At 44.4% G+C, this 21,255-nt stretch overlaps 2 protein-coding genes across 4 annotated transcripts; both read left to right on the forward strand.

The window, feature by feature from the left end:
* The first annotated feature begins 1,011 nt into the window (after positions 1-1,011).
* LOC119013771 (ras-related protein Rab-26) lies at positions 1,012-7,196 on the forward strand. The gene is made up of 3 exons (XM_037088625.1): positions 1,012-1,825; positions 6,340-6,450; positions 7,191-7,196. Exons 1-3 carry the CDS (start codon positions 1,655-1,657, stop codon positions 7,194-7,196), a joined length of 288 nt encoding a protein of 95 aa, XP_036944520.1. The 5' UTR covers positions 1,012-1,654.
* A 299-nt stretch (positions 7,197-7,495) lies between these two features.
* zgc:112183 (uncharacterized protein LOC550410 homolog) lies at positions 7,496-19,723 on the forward strand. Of its 3 annotated transcripts, none has more exons than XM_037090181.1 (9): positions 7,496-7,620; positions 9,422-9,532; positions 11,523-11,564; positions 13,350-13,416; positions 13,653-13,705; positions 14,115-14,180; positions 14,985-15,041; positions 15,122-15,198; positions 16,702-19,723. In XM_037090181.1, exons 1-9 carry the CDS (start codon positions 7,564-7,566, stop codon positions 16,802-16,804), a joined length of 633 nt encoding a protein of 210 aa, XP_036946076.1. In that variant the 5' UTR covers positions 7,496-7,563; the 3' UTR covers positions 16,805-19,723. The 3 variants fall into 3 exon arrangements, with proteins under 3 accessions (XP_036946076.1, XP_036946077.1, XP_036946075.1); XM_037090182.1 differs by lacking the exon at positions 7,496-7,620 and adding an exon at positions 7,696-8,226; XM_037090180.1 differs by lacking the exon at positions 7,496-7,620 and adding an exon at positions 7,702-8,576.
* Positions 19,724-21,255: the final 1,532 nt, after the last annotated feature.

Here is a 21,255-nt window from a genome sequence, read left to right on the forward strand (position 1 = left end):
TTTATTGGTCCCACCTGTTCAGTGACGTTTGAAGCAGACCTTCTGTTTTTATGTGGGGGAGCGGGGGTGGGATTTTGTGGTCTCCGTCCTCGCAGCAGTGCAGTCGGTGAGTCATCACGAGCCCCTGTGGCTCCAATCTGAGCACTTCAGCCTGTCACTATCTGCCTCTGGAAAAGCTCATAGGATAGGCATCGTGACTGATGACTCAATACAAAATTTAAAAAAAAACACTAAAATTAAGCTTTCTGTCACACTGTTTCTTTTTATCTTGTGTCTGGGTTTAAGCTGAAAAAAGAGCCTAAAAGTCAGATTTGAGTAAAAGTTAAGATATGTTGTTATAATATAACTTTGGTGAAAGTGAAAGTCACCCATATGATTAGTTCTTCTGTTAAAGTCTCCACTATTTAAAGGTGCAATAAAGCCAGAATAAAAGATTCAAAAACATGGTTAAAGTTAGGAAAAAAATGTGGAAAAAATAGCAGTTCTGACATTATGATGTTTATGTACTGAGCGATATCTACTGATGTTAGCATGCTAACCACTTAGCCCCGGCAAGTCCCAGACCAAAGCTCCTAAGCTATCAGTGTAAGAGACAACTCTTCTACAGCACTCTGAGCTCACAGTTCCCTCCACTGTTGGAGTGTAACTAAGTACACTCACTTAAATATTGTACTCAAGTACAATTCTGAATTACTTGTACTTTCCATTTTCTGCTACTTCAGACTTTCACTCCACAGCATTTTGGAGGTAAGTATAGTACTATTTCCTCCATTGCATTAATTTTATAACTGCAGTTACTTTTTACTCCAAGCCAAAATAATGTAGTTTTAAGTAGTGAATTTAATTTATCAGCAACTGGATAAAAAATTCTTCCAACCCAAAGTATAAACATAAGGCTGGGTAAACTCCCCTGTGTAATTTACTTGTACTTGCACTTTTAACACTTAAGCATCAGTACATTTAATATCAGATGTTTTAATGGGGCAATATGTAAGAATTAAAGTTGAAAACATCTATCAACCATCAACACAATGTGAAGAAACAGCAGCTTTGACGTCATGATGTTTATGTGGACACTAGAACACCGCTAGCTGCAGGGCTAACTGAGCTAACTAGCTAACTGCAGCAAAAGTCTACAGCAGTTGGCTGGTTTTCTGGTGATATACCACAGAGGTATCTTTAAAACTTTATGTTTATTTTCCAAAACAAGTCCCAGACTTACTTCTCGGGGCTTTTCTCCGACAGTTTCTCTGACAGCGGAGCAGAAGAAGCAGGAGGCGGATGTGGGACGTTGATGAGCAGCTCAGTCGCTCTCCAGGGTGCTGAACTCCTCCTGGTTGTCACTTCCTTGTAGAAATGTCCGCCTTGCTTCTAACTCATAAATACTGTAAACTACACCTCTGGAACGCTTTCGTTTAAATATTTAGCGCCTGGTTTAACCACAGGACTGGAGGTAGTTTTTAAACGTCTTCGTGGAGGATATAAATCCGAGACACGCATGAGAGGAGAGTGGAGGAGAGGAGAGGAGGGGCCGAGGTGAGGACCGGTGGACAGGGAGAGGCAGGACACGGATAAAGCTGAGAGCAGAAGAAGTTGTAACACCTACAGGAGCTCATCTGCTTTACACCTGGAAACAAACTGCACAACAAACAGGATGGAGGACACTCGTGTGGCACGGAGACAGGAGGAGGAGGAGGAGGAGGAGGAGGTGAGGCTGGTGTCCTCGGACAGCGCGTACGGGTCATCAGCGGTGGACACGGACACAGAGGACGGACAGACTCCCACAGACACCACCTGGCCTTACAATGAGGACATCACACACAAGGTGAGCAACGACCTCTGCACTACATCAAATGAGATCAGTCTGTATCATGTCCTACTAGATACAATAAGTCAGAAGTATTCGAGATAAATTCATCTATGGAAGCCCAGAGTGTTCAGAACTGTAAATGCTCATAAGCTAAATACAATGTTTAAATTTAACAATAAACAGATTTCATGGTTGGAATGTGTGTTTCAAAATAAAGCTGCCACAATTTGTCTATTAATCCCAAAGATTAGATGGGAAGAACATTAATCTCCAACTATTTTCAATTCATCATTTCTGTCATTTTATAAGCAGAAGTGTCAAACATTTGCTGAGCATTTGCTGATTTGCTTCATTATCATTGTAGTAAATGAGGAGTCTTGGACAAAAGTTGTTGCTTGGACAAAAGAAACAATTTCAGGATGTCACTTTAATTACATTTTTATGATCACTTTTCAACATTTCTTCGATGTTTTATGAGCTAATAGACTGATCAATGAAATTGATAATTTAAATAATAATAACTGCTAGTTGCTTCCCTGTTTCCCTGTTTCAGAGTCCAGATGTAGCCAGTTAGCTCCTGTTAATTCTTTTCAGTACTTAATTACTGCATGATTACTTTGTTTACTCATTTATCCATCTGATAATGAACACATCGGGCCTCAATAGACAATTCCTCAAGTGTCTTTGTGATGTGTCTGCATGTCTGTGTGGGTGGTTGGCTGGATGAAAGTCTGAGAAGTACATATCAAAACTCTCTGAAAATAGAACTAGCTCTACTATGATTGACTATTCAGTCTGTTATCTTTACTCGCATCACTCAGCTGCTGAGACAACAGGATTGATATTCATGACTAACGTCTTGCTAATCATCTGTTTGATCACATGCAGCAGAAAAGGAGCCAACTTCCTTACCTGGATGCAAAAATCTACCTTTGTGCACATCACACACACTCACAAACACACAGTTTATCATATCTATCTATCACTGTGATATGATTTGATACTCTAAAATACGATAGGATGCAATACAGTACGATACGAAACGACATGACACATCACGATCCGATCCGATACGATAGGGTACAATGCGATTTGATTTGATACAATTCAGTTCAATTCGACACGATGGGTTATAATATGATAGAATACAATTGTAATATCAGTTTATGCGTAAATTCATTTTGTACCTCCAAACTGTTCTGCTCAAGAAATTAACTCACAATACAGTCAAGCATATGGCAGATATTTATAAAAGCAATTAAATGAACATCATGACAGTTGCGACCAGGGCCTAGGGGTGCAATGTGAAAATGAGCCTCTCCCTCCTCCCTTCCTCCAAGCACTGCTAGCAGTGAAGCGTTTTTACATAATTTTATTCAAAAACATAGCGTGTACACAATCACACAGTGCTGGCAGTCTGAGAGAACAGAGGAGAGCCTCCAAGAACTGGGAGGAGCTGGCCATTAAAACTTTTGGTTCCAAGGCAGCAGCCAATCAGCTCCCTGGGGCAACCTGCAAGCACTCAGACACACCTGCAACCAATCACACACACACACACACACTCACTCAGGCAAAAGAGTTATTCAAGGAGAGGTCAGGACAGGTAACAGAAACATTTGACCTCTAGGGTCATAACATTGACCATAAAACACGTCACATAATATCACGTAATACCCTCAGATCCAGATTTCATTTAGCAGCTCACTGATCTTGGCTCAGTAAAAGGACTGTTCAAGTTGACTCTGATTCGCCGCTGGTATTCTACGGTGAGAACCTGAACTTCAAGACTCTCAATAACTCATCTGTTCAAAGTTAGAGAAACAAGTAGTACATTGTGTGTGAGCCTGGAACAACCTCCCGTGTGCTCAGAGTTCACATTTCGGGTTGTATTTGTTGTTTCGCCGAGTTAGGGGCCTGCCAGAAACTACACAGCAAACCAGATACAGATGGCTCCACTTTATACTGGCTGACGTGGGCCAGTTCTTTAAATACCCAGTAAACTTTTAATTAGTTGGAGATAATGTGAGACAGGGAGCTTTTCACAATGAGGAACAACACACACACACACACACACACACACATATATATGCTGATTTGCATAATACACGTACGATGACAATACACCGTTAAATGTAAAAAGCTTGACATATTTCTTGGGACAAGTGTCTGACTGAACTCCATTGTAAACCTTTAATTTTTAATGTGAAGGCTGAGTGTAAAGTTATCAGCACTTAACTACACTGAATAACTACATTGTCATCTCTTATGAGACGAGAACAAAGAGACTTCCCGCTCACTCTTCCTGCTGAATATTTAAAGACGAGACTGGCTTTTTCTTGAATGATAAGGCATTTGAGATGAATTTACATAAAAAGAAATATATATTAAAAAAATCTGAAATATGTGGATTTACAGTAAAAGGAAGATACGAGTGAGGGGCCTGTTTCCATCCTCAAACTGTGGACAAAATAGACATTTCATCAACAGTCACTGGCAAAAGAACCAAGAATTCTTTCTGTACTTTAACATTGGTAAATACATTCATACTCCACGCTCAGTTCCCAGGTGCTCGCTGGAGACAAACTGCCCCCCTCGCTGCTGCTCTCTTCCTGTTTGTCCCGAGAACATTTACATGTCAGCATCAACATTTGATGAAGGAGGCATGAAATAGTAATATGTTGATTTCACACTGGCTAGCCAAACACTGCACCGCTCCCCCTCCGAACAGTGAAACAGTGAGTCACGCACACACACACACACACACACACACACACACACACACACACACACACACACACACACACACACACACACACACACACACACACACGGCAGCAGCAGCAGCTTACCTCTGGTCTACATCATTTGTACATGACGGCCAGTCAGTCTGTACTGGTGCCCACTCACACTGAGGAGGAATGTTATTCAAAAGCAAAATGATCAGCCCTCTAGATAGAGATTATTTTATCCTGTGTGCTTTGTTTGACATGTTCACAGGCTATTCGCTCAGATTTTTATAAAGCTCCATCACTCGGCACTTTCAGAGAGATTGCTGCAACTTTAAAGAAGCAGACTGTCTCTGATTTCCATCCTGTGCGTCTGCTGAAGCTGTCAGGATGTTGAGCTGTTAATGGGAGAGCAAAGTTGAACGTGCTAGAGCCGGTGGATGTCTGCGCTGCACACTGTAATGCGGCGCCTTATGTGACTGCAGATAAGAGGCCCCTGCTACAGGGTGGCAGCGGGGGCCACCCTGCTGGAGGAGGAGGAGGAGGAGGAGGAGGAGGAGGAGGAGGAGGAGGAGGAGGAGGAGTGGGGCTGTGATGAATGTCAACAGGCTGGTTGCACCAGCAGCCCCCAATGAGACGATAACCATAGCGACAGGTCCGATTGATGCCTACGTCCAGTGCTGTGATGACGCATGACCCCGGGCCATTAGAGCTGATTGTTGTCACACTGGCAGTGACTGTTTGTTTGTGTGTGCGTGTGCATGTGTGTGTGTGTGTGTGTGTGTGTGTGTGTGTGCATGTGTGTGTGTGTGTGTGTGTGCGAGGTGGTGGAACAAGTCCTTGGATCTTTTTCTGGGGACAAAGTAAAACTGCTGGTCACTGGTTTACTCCTCAACACTTTGGTGTATGTTTGTGTGTTTTAAAGTCAAATCTTGATCTCAAAAATGAACTACAGTCATCAAATGAATGTAGTGTGGTAAAAAAAAAAAAAAAAAAGTGGAGGTACTTCAGTGCAGCCATCACTAACTCAGCTTCCTACAAATGGAAAGTTAGGTAAAGTCTCAGTCCGTGCAGTTCGTTCCAGTGTTATCCAAGTCTATGGAAGCCCTGAGCTCCCAAATTGATTTGAAAAACACGTTATTTACATCCATGACATGCGGCTGACCTCATGCGCCCACTTCAGATGTTAAAAATGGGTGTAAATGATGTGTTTCCAAACCAGTTCGGGCTCAGGAGACTTGGATTACGTTGAACAGGCCGTATGGAGCCATTTTCCTGTTGTATCACTGGTTTTGTTTGTGTTTTAGCACGAGTCTCCATCTACTTCAGTTGTTTCGGAGAGCGCTGGCAGCACTGTGTTGCTGTGAGGCCCCAGGAATGTTCTGTGGACAACGAACCTTCACCTGACTTTTCGTTACAACTGCACTCGATCGTTCAGTACTCGGGTTCACCCACTTTAAGTTGCTTTCTTTCCACCCGTTGTATACAGCATTCCCCTCGTGGGTGCAGGAGCAAACAGGCAGCCTGAGATGTGAGCAGCCCTCTCTGATACAGTAACACAGTTTCAGGCCCAGACACATGTGCACACGCACACACACTTTGCTGTTCCCTGCTGCAGGCGTTGTGCCAACCTCCAGCCGTCACATTGCATTAAACAACATTGAGCTGTGTGTGAGCAACAGATGTAGATGTACAGTAACATACACTATGTGGCTGCACAGCGCTCCGGCCTCGGGCGAGGAGGGCAGCGGCTGGGAGTGTGGATGCATGACGTCGCACATCTCTCTGTGACTCTCTCCACAGACCATCCTGGTGGGGGACAGCGGGGTGGGCAAGACCTCCCTGTTGGTTCAGTACGACCAGGGCAAGTTCCTCCCGGGGTCCTTCACTGCTACAGTCGGCATTGGTTTCACAGTGAGTTCACAGTTCCTCTCCCTTGAATCTGCTTTTGCATTCGCCCCCCTTTCACTCCTAGCTTCCCCCCCCCGTGTCACTGCTATGGGCTGTTTGCACTGAAGACTTGACAGCGGAGCAAAATCCTCTGCTCTTCAAGTGCAGCATGAATCAGTGCTGCGCTGTCTCATCTTCTCACTGCATTCATTACGATCCATAACACTGTGTGTGTGTGTGTTGTGTGTGTGTTGTGTTGTGTGCATTGTTGTAGGTAATGATTCCACTGCCTTGATTAAATCGCAGTGAAGAGAGCGCTGCTAATGAACGTCACGGCGCCAGGCTGTTTGCCGCTGGATGCCTGTAACGAAGCTGCTTCAAATGAGACTGATCTGATGCCTTGTGACACGTGAGGAGGGAGGGAGGAGACGTATGGCTCACTCGGTGTGCCGTGGCAGCGTTAACTCTGGCTTTGTGTCAGCGGCATCAGAGCGGCAGCAGCAGGGGGGGAGTGGTGCGGGTGTGGCGGCGCATGACTCGAGGTTCGAGAAAGCCTGCAGAGAAAACAAACAGAACAAGTCAGCCGGCTGCATTGATCGCCCTGGTTTGAAAGTCAGCTGCGACACAGAGCGTGCACCGTTTTATATGCACACGAGGGGGGAAAAGTGATACCTGACTGTCAGGCGACTGGAACAAAGTTTCAGCGCCCTTCGGGAGACAGTGTGGGCGCACCTCTCCTCTCCTCCCCTCCTTTCTTTTCCCAGGGTTAAATCAGAGAAGCATCCTCTCGGATCCATCTGCGAAACGACAGTTGTATCATTATGTTCACGTTGCCCGCAGCCGAGAGATGAGTTAATGTGCTTGAACAAGAGATGACATGGCAGTTACATAAGTGATCCCTGACCGAGTGTCATTCATTAGTCCTGTCACCACAGAGTGGAGGAGGAGGAGGAGGAGGAGAGGCGCCTCTTCTTGACTCTGAACGCTGGGGGGAGACAGAGCACCGCAGGAGAAGACTGATTTCCGGACCTGAGTGAAATCGAGTCTCATTGAAACCATTTTAGACATGTGTGACATGAGAGGATCCTCACGTGTAGTTGGGGGGGAGAGAGACTTGGAGGATTGTTTGTTTGCCTGATGGAGGGCAAATTGGTTGAAGCTATGGAAGAAATTAATCAGAAGCACAGTTTAATGGTAATATAAGCTGGTTTCAGCAGCGTTCCTCTTGCAGGAAACATGTTTGGAGACGTAGTTTGCAGACAAGAATGGTGCGCCTTTTTACGCACAACACTTTATCTCAATTCAGGAGACGCGTCCTCCTCACAGGTGAAGTGTATTTAATCTAACAGGTCACAGTTCAGCCTCTCTCCTCCTCTCCGGCTCTGTGACTCTTCGCTCTGACCCTCTCCATGATCGAGCACCACCTGTGGCGGCGGCTGAGTCAGACACCAGCGCGCATCGACTGAACCCCCCCCCGGCAAGCCGTTGTTTTTTTTTTTGTTTTGTTTTTTTAAAAAATCTGGGTACAATGTCCGCCTGAGAGCACAGAGCGATGCCCGGCTCGGCTCTGCGCGGTGTTGCTGGAGCCGCCGACGTCCTCACACACACTCAGTTAATCATCTGCCCACGCCAGGATGCTCCGCGCTGCGAAAATCGGAGAAATGTTTCCGCCCGCTCGTCATCAGCGCTCTCCTGACTGGTCCGCGTAGACGCCGGAGCGCCTTCTGCCGCTGCCGATTGTTTTCAAGTTTGTTTTTTTTTCCTGTCATCGCTTCCGTCTTTTGACAGTGTGAGATCAAGGTGTGATTTTTTTTTCTTTTCTTTCTCTTCTCTCTCTCTCTCTCATCGGGAGGCGCCCCGGTGATCATTATTTTGTGTGGCCGCGCGCAGTAATGCAAGCACAGGGGCTGCTGCCGGAGGCTGCCGGAGACCGGGACTGAGCGGAGGGACGATCTGCGCGTCTTTTCTTGGACACATCTCGGAGATAACTGTGCTTTGTGGCTCCCTCAGCCTGCGCTCTTTCCCTCCTTGGCATTGCGATGTCTGCAAGAAAGACATCGTTGACGGACAAGCAGACTAAAAACGGAACGTCAAAATATGTGTTGGAGAGATGCGCGTCTATTAACGAGTATTATGATATTGCCTTCAAGGTGTGTATTTCCGTCTTGGTCGTGTGTGTTTATTTGCTTTGTTTCCTTTGCTGGAACAGGTGTCTGTCTTTTTGTTTTTCTTTGCTGTTGCTCTGACACGGAAACAGCTGGGTGTTCCATGCAGCAAAACAACATGATTACTGACTCTCCACATCTGGAGAATCAGAGTGACAACCATTAACTGTCAGCAGACCAGTGTGGCTTATTAAAAGAGGCCATGACAGGCAGCAAGTCTGCGACCTGATGCTTTCATATGTGTTAAGAAGGATCCCTCTGAGCCTGTAAATCTCTCGAGGTCGCCTCTGTCCGCCCTTTCTGGCATGCAAATATTTGCTGAGGGTGTAGGCTACTTGTTGCTCCCTGCAAAAGCCTCCCCATTAAAGATGGCATACAGACGCAAGAGGCACACACAATGGGAGAGAAGTTAAATTCAAGTTAAACTGCATTACTGTCCTCTGCCCTGTATGTTTGTGCAGCTATGACTCACTCCTGCGTGTGTGTGAATTACAAATAAGGTCCTCTTCACATGCTGCTGGATGGATGGATGGCTCGCGTAATTGCACATCCTGTTGTTGTGATCAAAAGCGACAGTTGGCTGCAACATCTTGAGTCGCCCCGTTCTCCGGTGTTGGCAGAGCGTCACATTTCGGTGGCAGCCCAGTCAACACAAAATGCAGTGAAAGCTTACTGTGGGGGACATTGCACAATGTAATGTGGGACTAAAGAAAAAATAAGCCACCGGTTGTGAAACATTCGCTCGATTGCAAAAGCGATTTCCTGTGCAGGCTGTCAGTAACCTGTTTGTACCCTCTTCTTCTCTGGTGGTGGGTTGTTCTCGCTCACAGGTGATGCTGCTGGGAGACTCGTCCGTGGGGAAGACGTGCGTCTTGGTGCGCTTTAAAGACGGCGCCTTTCTGGGAGGCAACTTTATAGCCACCGTTGGAATAGACTTTAGGGTGAGAGAGATGCTCCAGACTCACGGGACAGTTCTCATTATTCCTCTGTGTCTGTGTTTCTGTGTGTGTGTGTGTGTGTGTGTGTGTGTGTGTGTATTATTATTCTTGTTGCTCTTAGCCAGGAGATATTTAGCGTCTGCAAAACAACCTGCAGATATTTCACAAAGCGACAACAGATCCACCTGTTCATCGGCCCAATTATCACCCAGAACACTTCACCGATCTGCGACTGGTGGCACCGAATGTACAAATCCTCGCACCACTCAGTCAAGTTCACAGACCACTTGTGCTGCGAGGCGCCGCTGATGGCTTCATAAATGTCTCGGCAGATGCCTGCCCACGTCCCTGTCTCCCTGCAAAGATTGGCTGCGGCTCAGCTCGGTCCAGGAGGAGTCATATCGCTGACAGACGAACTCCTGCCTTGTCACACGCGCCTCGCACAGACCCACACAGTCGCCGGGGCTGAATTTGGAGCAGAATCTCGACTGTATATCCTCTGGAGGGAGTCAGCTGTGTCCCCTCTGACCTCCTGTTTTCCCTCTAATCAAGGCAAAACACTCAAGCTAATGGGCAAGTCAAGTGGGGGGTGATTTGAGGAGGAAACCGGGCTGCATTAGCCAGAGTGATGTATCGTCTTCTTTGCAGGCACGAGAGAGCAATAACAGACGTCTGACAGGTGGAGCTGCACGGACGTCATTTCATCTCGTTCCCACTCAACGGCTGCAAAATCAGCTTTCATTCATAAAATGCATTTGAAAAAAAAAAACAAAGCAAGGTGACACTGGTTTACTCTGGTTTGCCATTCAGAAGGATGGCTCTTAATGTGACCTTTTTGTTTTCCTGCTTGTGTTTGGGCTAAAAAAAAGTGTGTGTGGGGGGGCAAAGCTGCTTAGAGGGGAACCAGTCGAGTCAATATGCTGAGCTTGTCCTCTGTGCACGGACAGGCAGGCAGGCTGTTGTGGCAGCTTGTAACATGGCCGGTCTATTTTCGGCATGCTTCCTTGTAGCAGTTACTCAGCATGCAGGCTCTTCACGTCATAATTGGGGGGGGGGGGGGATGGAAACCCATGGCAACTAATGCAAGGGGTTGAACCATGTCCATCCTGCCGAGGCAGAGGATCCAGCTTCCAGTGACAGAGGTTTTGGTTTTGTCACCCTGCAGGCTCCTTCTGCCTACGTTTCTGCGGGTGCATGCGTTTCCTCGTTCGTTGCTCAGGAAAGACTGTTTTGCGATGACCTGTCACTGATAAGAAGTTATGAAGTGATTGAGGAAGTGCTGCAAGAACATATGTGGGCTACACTTCCTGCATCTCCACCTCTCTCTCTCTCTGTCTTTGGTGTTTTGCTGTGCAAGGTTGAAAGGCGGTTGTATCCTGGGTCATCGCTGTATCAGGTCATCGAAACATACAACAAAAAAAAAGAAAAGAAAACCAAAATAACCTCTTGAAACAGAGCGTGGGAGAACCTGTTTTGTCTTTTCTTGCATGTTGGGGCATGCATGTTGAAACCACTGCATGTTATCTCCACCTCACTCTCAGCGTTATTTCTGCTAGTTTCCCCCCATTCAGCATCTTCATCAGTCACAACATTTGGTCCTTTTTTAGGTGCCCAAACTATTTTAGGCCAGGTCTGTTCTGTACAGGAAATCAGAGGGCACCCCTACAGGGCTGCAGGAAATTAACGGGGGAGTCAGTTGTTATGTTGCCAGTCGTCTCTCTCACTGTTGTGTAATTAAGTCTAATCCCTGGACCTTGTTGTGTGGGTGTTGCAAATTACTTTCCCTGCCAGCATTCAAAAGCCACTTTTAGTTGTCTTGTTTCTTTTACCTCACGCTGAGTCTCTCTGAGCCCTTTTTTTTTTCCAGCCTGCCGTCATGTGCGTCATTCATATCTGTGCTGTTTTTCGCAGCACTCCACTCTCCAAAGCATATGGTGGATTGTCAAGTCTCTCACGGCTGTTCTCTCCCCTCCCCCCCGCCCCTGTTCTGCAGAATAAAGTGGTGGATGTCGACAACCTGAAAGTCAAGCTCCAGGTGAGGATACGCTCCTTCTCTCCAGATGCTTCAGCTCGTCCACTGCATCATGTCATCCCCCGTGGCTCATGTATCGACCTGAGCGCTTTTCTAGATGATGCAGAATCAATAATAATCCGAAAAAGTCATTTTGCAAATCACAGCTGACCTAAATATGCTTTTACACTCACCTGCCTGCCATTGTTTGTATCACCAATCCAATCATAGTGTCTGATATTGTATTAGTGTAAGGGACTGTGGAGGAAGCTGTTAATCGAAGGCACGTATCCGTCCATCATTATAACCTATTTGTTCAGCATTGAGTGGGAGGTGTCAAATTAGATTCCTCCGCTAGCTCGAGTAAATCCTTAGCCTTTTTTTTTTCTTGCACATGATTAAAAAAAAGAAATTCAGTGATTAATTCCAAAATAGGCTTGATCACCCAGAGTACTATGCAAAGGCAGGCAGAAAAGCTGACGCTGAGAGAAAAAAGGGTTAAAATGTTTCCAGCTGACTGCTAGGCATTACAACAGATGGTGAAGATGTGATTCTGTGATTTTATGTCTTTAACGTGAGGCAGTCAAAATGTGTTCTGTCAGCTTTGTCTTGATATTATTTTGTTATGAATCTACAATTGAAAACATTTGAATGTGTGGTTTCAGTATAATGACAATAAGAAGCAAATTCTGATCAATCAAACGCTGACAGGGCAATGATAGCTACTCCTCTATGCTAGGCTAATTTAGCTTACCCTTTAGCATGCACCTATGTCTGTTTTTATCTTGTATGACTGGATTAGCGTGCTGCCTTAGTTTTGTGATATTCATGTCCTTATTGAAGGATAAGACACTAAATGTAAATTACTAGATGTTAGGCAATCAATGCTGATGTATAGGCCTACATTAGCCTACAGGAAAGAGCAAAAGGGTATTAAAAATTAGCTAAGATAGGCTAGTTATCCTAACTTTTATCATGACTCTATGGACAGATTTCTGTCTTGGTTGTGTAGTATAGAAAACTAAATTACTATTACCAAGGCGTTAGTTTATCTTAATCAGTGTCATTTACAGGAACTAACTAAAGGGTACAAAAGCAAATTTAGCTTCAGCAGCTAGCTGAACTTATGAGTTTGACTCATACTACGACTGTTTTGTTTTTTAGCTGTTTCCATGTTCATATACTCTATATAGCTTTTGAATTGTAGCAGTATTATTGTATGTTTCTGCTTGAGTCACTGGCTGTGGAGGATTTGCTGTGGGATGCTCATTTTTCTAGTCTCCTAAGCTAGGCTAGTTAGCCTACCTTTAGGCAGTTCGGTTGTTTTATAGCCTCCAATGGCCAGATTTCTACCTCATTTATGTGGGATAACAAACTAATAACAATCTAAGTATTACCAAGGTGTTGTTACTCTTAATCAATATGTTTCTTCTGCATGAGAGCAGGTGCTACAAACGTATTTAGCTTTATCAGCTAGCTGTGGTTAACACCCACAAGCTTGACCTAAATTTAAGTCTTGCTTTGACTGTGCGGGTTGTTTTATAAATTCTGTCCGTTATATATACTGTTATTAGGTTGTTCAAGACACTCAATTTTCTCCACGCCAGGCTAGTATGCACACTTCTTTAGCATTTAGCTTGTTTTTTTTTCTGTTTACAGTTATTTATATGAATATGTAGTTACTAAATGTAACAGTATAATAGTACGTTTCTGCTGTAGTTGTTTACTGTGGAGGATTTGCTGCGCGGATTGTAGAGGAAGTTCAGTTTTCCCACATTAGCTGCTGTGTAATTATGTGGTGATGCGCAGATCTGGGATACAGCCGGCCAGGAGAGATTCCGCAGCGTAACGCACGCCTACTACAGAGATGCCCAGGGTAACCTTTGCTTTTTATATTTCACTTCCTCATGCTTCTGTGTGTTTGCCCGTGTGTGTGAATGGGGGGGGGGGGGGGGGGGGGGGGTGTAGGTAAGGGAGCAACCTAGCTGAGATCTGTACTTTTTATTAGTGTGCATGGAATGTGCATGTAGGTGTTGATGTGTGTGTTACATAAGACAGTGTGCAGAAAACAATAAAGGTCTAACTGAACTCCTCTTCTGTTTCATTTTGCAGCGTTACTTCTGCTATATGATATCACCAGCAAGCTATCATTTGACAATATCAGGGTAAGTCGGTCTGAAATGACTCCTCCCTCCCACTTTGTCTCTCTCCCTCTCGGCTCTCTCTTCATTTTCACTCCCTTAACCCTCTCAAGCTGAACGCCTCATTCTGTCTATTTACATGCAAAGTACTATGTGGTCCTCCAACATTTCCTCGCAGCCCTCTTTGGAAAATGACATGATGTTATCGTTTGCCGAGCTGCACAGTTCCCAGCTCCACTGATGAAAAGCAATAGACGTGTTCGAGAATAAGAGTGAGTCTCTCCGTGACTGATTGGAGAATAGTAGTAATAGACATCTCAAGAGGAGAGCTAAAACACACTCTTGAAGAGGTGGTATTTTGTTTAGTTTATAGACCGATCTCTCCTCTCTCCCCCTCCTCCTCTGAATCTGTCTGTCTTTTGTACTTTTAAAGGCCTGGCTGACTGAAATACACGAGTATGCCCAGAAGGATGTGGTCATCATGTTGCTCGGCAACAAGGTGAGCAAAGCTTCCTTTTTGCGTTACGTAAAAAAGATCAGGAGGATAACTGGCTCCTTAGCACATTTAACACACTCTTATCACACTCAGACAGACGAGCGAGTGCTTAAAAGCCAGAAAATGCATCCGCCGAGCTGCACATGCATGGAGGCAAACTCTCACTCACTCTTTTTAACATTTACAAGTGAAGCGCAGCCTTAGTTCTCCTGGTGTGTCTTTTTTTTTATCTATGTTTTCATTGTGCACACTTGAAAAGAATTTCCCTGTGGTGTAAAGAAGTCCACATAAACACAATCATCCAGCGTTATCTGATCAATTTGACTGAGTGGGCTGAATTCAAAACATGCCACAAACCCTCCTAATCACTTGCCCCGAGCCGCCCGTGCATGAAACAATTTCCTCCACAATGCTGCTGCTGGTGATGAAAACAGAAATGTTCATGTCTCACTGGAACCAGCAGTCATAGTGGATATATTTATAAGCTCCCTCTGGTGGTGCAGAGAGGACTCACCCTTCTCCGGGGTCAAAAATGTCACACAGCAGCAGCTCAGATCATTTGCTGAGAGAGCAGCAGGACTGGCGGCATCGGTCTGTGGGAGTGCTGCTCTTCCGCTGGAGGTGAAGTTTCTGACATCTCATCAGTCTGAAGGAGCTCCGGCTCCACAGCCGGCTGAAGGGCCGCAAGATAAGAGGGAGGAGCAGGCTGAAATGATGGTGCATCACTGTAGCTAATGGCATGGTGAGCCTGTGACCCGTCACCTCTGTTGTGATGACTTGTCTCCTCTTTCCGCTGCTGTCTTACAGTCAGACATGACTGCAGAGAGGGTCGTGAAGAAGGAGGATGGGGAGAGACTTGCGAAGGTAAAGTGTGTGGGCTCCATGTGGTCATGTTCTCAGCAGCAGACACGCCTCTTGCTCCTCTAATGTGTTTTCCATCTCAGGAATACGGCGTGCCATTTATGGAGACGAGTGCGAAGACGGGAGTCAACGTGGAGCTGGCCTTCCTCGCTATTGCAAAGTAAGTCTTAAAGCTGCCAATCAATTTCAATAACAATACTTATCAATGTTTTTCTATTAGCGATGGATGATATGACAGCTCTGGTTCACTCTCAGCATCAATTTCAACATCAGCACTGAAAAAGCTCTTTAAATCCAGAGAGTTGATATGGACTCATGTTTATCAGGTGGGCAGACACATTAATCCAAATGACAGATAATGTTGTTTCTGTGTATGCTGGATGTGGAAATATGCAACAAGTTACTGTAATAAGGTGTTTTGTGTTAATATCTTATTGTATTGCCTTCCACTTGCCAAATGAATTAATACAGACTTTAAGGTGTAACCTGTAGAATATGGCCAGAATACATCTGAAGTTAGGCTGTAGGCTGTTGTAGCTGTTTGACAATCACATGTTTGAGGGTTTGACTACACACTGTTGGCCATTTTGTGAATTTCATTATGCCCTACGAAAAAAATGTAATTTCTAGTTACCAGTCCGACAACTCACTGCGATAAGTATTGTTGATAAAGGTCCTCAGTCATCCAGGTTAATGGTTATTCTAAGTGCTGCGCTGTAGGCAACCGGAACAAGGGAATCAAGTCCAGCTGCTGCCTACGATGCAGCACGTAGAGCGCGACAAGTATTATTTCATAAATGGACACAGGTGTGAAGTTTTCATTTGTAGGGATATAACTGGTTAATCGGTGACGTGTGTTTTTAATCCGAGCCATAAATCAAAGACCTCATATTTTTGTTCAGCGAGAAGCGACAGGTGGAAAGTCTGTAGACTTTCGTCTTTGTTCCCACCCCCCAACTCAATGAGAGAAAACAACCAAAGAAAATTAAAAACAAACAGATGCACTCGGGGATAAGCCTGATATGGAGAGGTTATTTGTACTTTTCTCATTTCCGGAGTCATCTACAAATAATCCCCCAAACAAATATGTTATGCTTCAAAAGCTACATCCTCTTTAAATAGACCTCTGCAGCGAGAACATTAATGTTTCTGCAAATTGTATAGGTGAAAGCACACGCCAGCTGTATTCCTCTTGACTTGACATCGTTGCTCACATGCCTTGCTCTGATTCCTGCAACTAATTCACTCACTAATATGTTTGTTATAATAGGATTTCGCATGTTTGAGGCTCCCTGTGGATCTCAAACATTAATCATTTCTATTCTTTGCCTGGCGTCCTTGTGTGCACACCTTTCTCACAGAAAAGCAGGAAATATGTAAAAGAATTGTCATTAAGTCTAAAAATGACTGTTTGCACAGTACGTTCCCAGAGCTGTGGAAGAAGTAATGTAGGTGATTTAAGAGCAAGTTTTAGATTAAATGATTCACACCGGCGGCGTTTTGATTAAATCTCAGAACTGAAGGATAGGTCTCTCCCTCGCTCGCTCTTACTCTTTTTATTTCTCTTCCTTTCTCATTTTCTTGATTTGCTCGCCCTGTCTGTGCTGCATCCCACACATCCACCCCCTCTGTATCTAACTCCCTGTATCTCTCTCCCCATCAGGGAGCTGAAGCACAGAGTGACACAGCAGCCCAACGAGCCCAAGTTCCAGATACACGACTACATCGAGTCTCAGAAGCAGAAGTCTGGCTGCTGTGGTCTGTAGCTGATCGTGATCGCCAGGCAGAGACAACGCAGAAAGAGAGAAAGAGAGAGAGAGAGAGGCAGGGAGGGAGGGGGTGAGGGAGATAAAAGTGTTTGCTCTCTTACAACAAAAGCCAATCCCAGCACCGAACCCGAGAAGTGGACACTCTCGTCTTCTCCACTGAGCTTTTAACCGAACGGATCTGGATTGGCCGCCATCCCTTATTGGAAATGTGAATTTAAATCTCTTTTATGTCATTTGTAGAAATGTTTGTTGTCTTTGTGGTGACAGTTGTATTGAATTACAAGTCAGGAGTTGCAATCTGAAATGCTATATCCATCTGCAGGGATAAAAGTGTGTATATTATCAATCTACTCTGTATAGCTGCGAACGTATGGGGTGTAGGGGGTGTCACCTCGTGGTCAGGGGACATGCAGGGCACACGGACTGACTCAGTGGAGCACGGACCGCCACGCAGAGCGGGTAGTCAGAGCGAGCCAGCCATGAGAAGCCGCTGTCAGACTCTCTGTGCCGCAGCTTGAGAGAGTCACGGCTTTACTACAAGAGGCTCTCTGGTCATAGCCATGCTTTTAATCCATAAGCCCTTAATATGTTGTTAAAGAGTATAGCACAATTATCAGTGGGCCCATATGTTGTGTTTTGTTCGTGTGTGTCGTTTCAGGGGCTGTTCAGGCTTTGTAACACTCCCCGCAGCTTCACGTGAGCGTCATGGTAAAAAAAAAAAAAAAAAGTGTCAGAATGTGTCAATTTTGCATCATATAATGGGAATCTGTTGGCTGGGTAGAGCACATAAAAATAATCTCACGTGTACGTCCTCTTAAATGAAGGCAGGGCCTCGCTCAACCTCGTGTTTGAATTGAAACTGTTTTCGGCTGTCTCAAATGCTGCTGTTTAAAGAGGCCGTATTGTGCTCATTTTCCGGTTCATACTTTCATTTGGAAAGCCTGCTAGAATATATTTACATGTTTTATTGTTCCAAAACATGTAATCTTTCTCATACTGCAGCACTTCTCTTCACCCTCCATCTGAAACACTCTGTTTAAGATCCTGTCTCTTTAAGGGCCCAGTCTGCTCTGATTGGTCACCTACCACAGGCCTGAGCAGGACACTGCCTACAGTCTGTTCAGCTCTGTAGGTTTTTTTGCAACCAGAGTCACTGTAACCTAGTTTTGCTGCACCACTACCGTGAATATCAACACAAGAACCACTTTGTAAATAAAAACCACCACTAATGTTAGAACAGGTAAATGTTTGGACTCGCTACCCAGCAGAACAATCACAGCATTAGTTGTTGTTGCAGAACAAATTATTTCCTTTGGTTTTACCACTTTTTCACATGCGAGGATCCCGCACTTATAAAAAGGTTTGTAAAACAACAAAGCAATTTCTAGCTGAGCGGGAGCTGCATTATCACATTGAAGAAAAAGGCTAAATGAAAATAGTTGCTAATCGCTATTTAGTTGGCTTAAAATGAAGTTTCACATCCACATAGATTCTCTTGACTCTCCCTCAGTATTACAACATCAGTCAAACATGGCCCCAGACTGTGGCAGTAATCAACATGACCGACATTAGCTGAGTAAGTAATGCTAACGGCCGATTTAACAAGCTAGTAAAGAAAATGAACGATAAAGCAACACGTTTCCATTTACATCTAGACGCTGTTGTCCAAAGCAAAGTACAATGAGTAAAACTGTCACAAGAAAGAAACCACAAGAAATCACTGTTGATAAAGTAAGAATGAAAAAGCAGAAACAATTTTCAGGCCCTTGTCTGAGCATAACAAACGAAACATGAGAAACAAACAGCCGGTATCGATCCATCTTGTGCTTTTACTGTTGCCATCACTCATGGACGATGCTGGAATTGGTACACTTTGCTCTGACCTTTCACATCTTTGTGTTCCCAAAGATTGGTATTGTACAAATGTGTTACATGATGACTAATGGAAGAGACGGCTGGACTACAAACAAAGCCTTTCAGGCAGTTTAAGAGTACAATTCCCAGCAATTCAGGCTTTGTAACATCACAGATGTTTGACATTCATATATGAAACACCAAATGTAAGGGAAGACCTGAAAAGTACAATATGGCCTCTTTGACTGAGCTTCAGTAATGTAGTAATAGAAAGCAGCATGTTGCAAAGGAACGTTCTGCCCTATTTTCAAAAAACGTCGGCATTTTCACTCCACTGGAGTTTGCAGGCCCGACTCCTGATAAATGACGGTTTTATAAGAACAATCAATACGTCGGTTTGTGTGGATATAGCATTTTGCCACGAAGCTCTGAGTTTGTTTTCATCCCAGTTTTACCAGGCTGTGAACTGAACCCTTTTTGGCCTAACACTCCTCATCATCATTCTTTGATATATCAGTGTGTTTGAGAAGTGGACTTTCAGTCTTACAGTCAGATTGTAGCTAAAATGATCCCGTCTGTTCACATCTGTACTGCTGTTAGATAGAATAAAGCCAACGTTTTGAGGGCGCTCGCCCACTGTGTGTCTGTCTGTACATTCAATTCAGTGCCAGGGAAGATTACACTGCATTACTTTCAGAGTGCTGTAGGTGCACCACTCCACTGTTTCACTCCAAAGAGATTTACTATCATCATTTTCTTTTTCTTTGGTTATAGATTCCTCGGCATGCAATTTGCCTTTTCACACACAGCGCTCCCAGACATCGTTGTGTCTCTCCTTTGCTGATGGATGTTGTTGTCTAGACTGTACCGAAGCTGTATTTGTTCCCGCGCCGCATCGTGTAAACTCGTTTCTTTGTACAATGTTCATTATGAATGTTTGCTTGTCGAACTTGCTCAGTGTCACATCTGTCCCTCCTCTGAGGTGTCACGGTGATCACAAAGTGCCATGAAAAAGTGCTTTGTTATCATATTATATATAAAAAAAATATATTTTGTAATGTATGTGGTGTCGTTTTATTGAAGTCCAGTCTCGTCTGTGTGTCATTGTCGTGTGCGTGCATGCGTGTGTGTGTGTGTGTGTGTGTGTGTGTGTGTGTGTGTGTGTGCGCGCGTGTGTTGGAGTTTTGGAGGGAAGCTGGTGGGAGTAACTGAGGAGTGACAGGATGTGCTGAGGTTAATGAGCCACTGTGTGGCAGCAGCTACCTTGTTTATTCTCTGTGTCACCAGGAGGAAGTTTTGTGTTTAATCACTTAGATAGGTTGAGCACACACTGTGTTTGAGAGTTTGTTTTAATTCCACTATGGAGGAACGCTGTCTTTGAAAGGACGCTTGAGATCTGCATCGTGGCGTGTCTGCTAATGTTGTGGCTGCACTGAGGCTGCGTTCATGTGAGCACATCAGTGATTCACCGTGCACCTTCAGACACCTCTTCTCCCACTCACATCTGAGTCACACTGCAGGCACATCAAGGAGCCCGTGCTTTCTCCATCCTTCACTCTGGAAAGAATACATATATATTTGCATGACTTCCTGTAAACTTACAGCTGAATTATCCCGAGCATACTGCAGTCATCGGCACTGAGGCTCTGGTTGCTTTATTTATCCAGGTTGTTTCGAGCTATCATCTCAGCCAAAAAGTCAAACATCCCAAGGTTTTGCTTCAGCAGCTTCCTGTCAGACCCTCTTTTTAATGTTGTGTCACTCGTATCTCTGAATGGCCAGAGGGGCACTGTGTTAACTGGCTCCAGGACTTTAAAAATTGTGCTGATCATTACTGTTACGTCAATCTCTTGTCAGGAATCTACCAAATGTGTGCATGTGGATCATTAGAATTCAATATAATCTGAAAGATGGTGTATCACCAGGTCATAGCTAGGTTTCAACTAAACTATTGTCATGAAGATAAAATATCTTGGATGTTATTTCTGGAAAAACTCAGGCATCCACTTCTCAACCCCCCTTTCGTAAAAAAAAAGGTCACATTACTGAGAGGAATTCTGTTTTATGGAAAATTAAAATATTTGAGAAGTGTGTTGAGATCACAACATAATATCTGTGGAGTATCACGGACAGATGCACTGTAGGTTTACGTCCCTCTTGCCAAATTAAGGATGGAAAAAACATGCCGCTTCAAAAATAAGTTTTAAATAACAATGAATACAAGGTGCTTCTTGCTCGTTCTAAGAAGATAATCTGCACATGGAACAAGTCAAATGTATCCCACTGAAATGCTACTGTCTTATATTAAGTGTGAAGAGATGGTTTTACTAGAAAAGTGAGATGATGATTTGAAGACTGAATAAACAGGCTGTCCTAAAAGGACAACACAATATTATACTGTCTTTCTTTGTTTATATCGGCAAGACCCTTAAATAATAACCTGAGACAAAAATAGAGCACCTTTACAAAGGAAAAGAAATAGACAGAAGGAGAGGAAATACGGTGTCACAAAAAGGTACGTGAGACACTAAACTATCCCAATAATTTGAATAGTGTATTTCTGTTTATGGTGCAGGGAGTCAAATCCCCGAGAG

Source organism: Acanthopagrus latus, chromosome 23, assembly GCF_904848185.1.
Source record: "Acanthopagrus latus isolate v.2019 chromosome 23, fAcaLat1.1, whole genome shotgun sequence".
Classification (NCBI taxonomy): Eukaryota; Metazoa; Chordata; class Actinopteri; order Spariformes; family Sparidae; genus Acanthopagrus; species Acanthopagrus latus.

Coding starts and splice junctions, on each gene's coding strand:
- zgc:112183 (XM_037090180.1), top strand. CDS start 8,466: ATGTCTGCAAGAAAGACATCGTTGACGGACAAGCAGACTAAAAACGGA. Junction 8,577..9,421: donor ATTATGATATTGCCTTCAAG/GTGTGTATTTCC, acceptor TCTCGCTCACAG/GTGATGCTGCTGGGAGACTC. Junction 9,533..11,522: donor CCGTTGGAATAGACTTTAGG/GTGAGAGAGATG, acceptor CCTGTTCTGCAG/AATAAAGTGGTGGATGTCGA.
- LOC119013771 (XM_037088625.1), top strand. CDS start 1,655: ATGGAGGACACTCGTGTGGCACGGAGACAGGAGGAGGAGGAGGAGGAG. Junction 1,826..6,339: donor ATGAGGACATCACACACAAG/GTGAGCAACGAC, acceptor CTCTCTCCACAG/ACCATCCTGGTGGGGGACAG.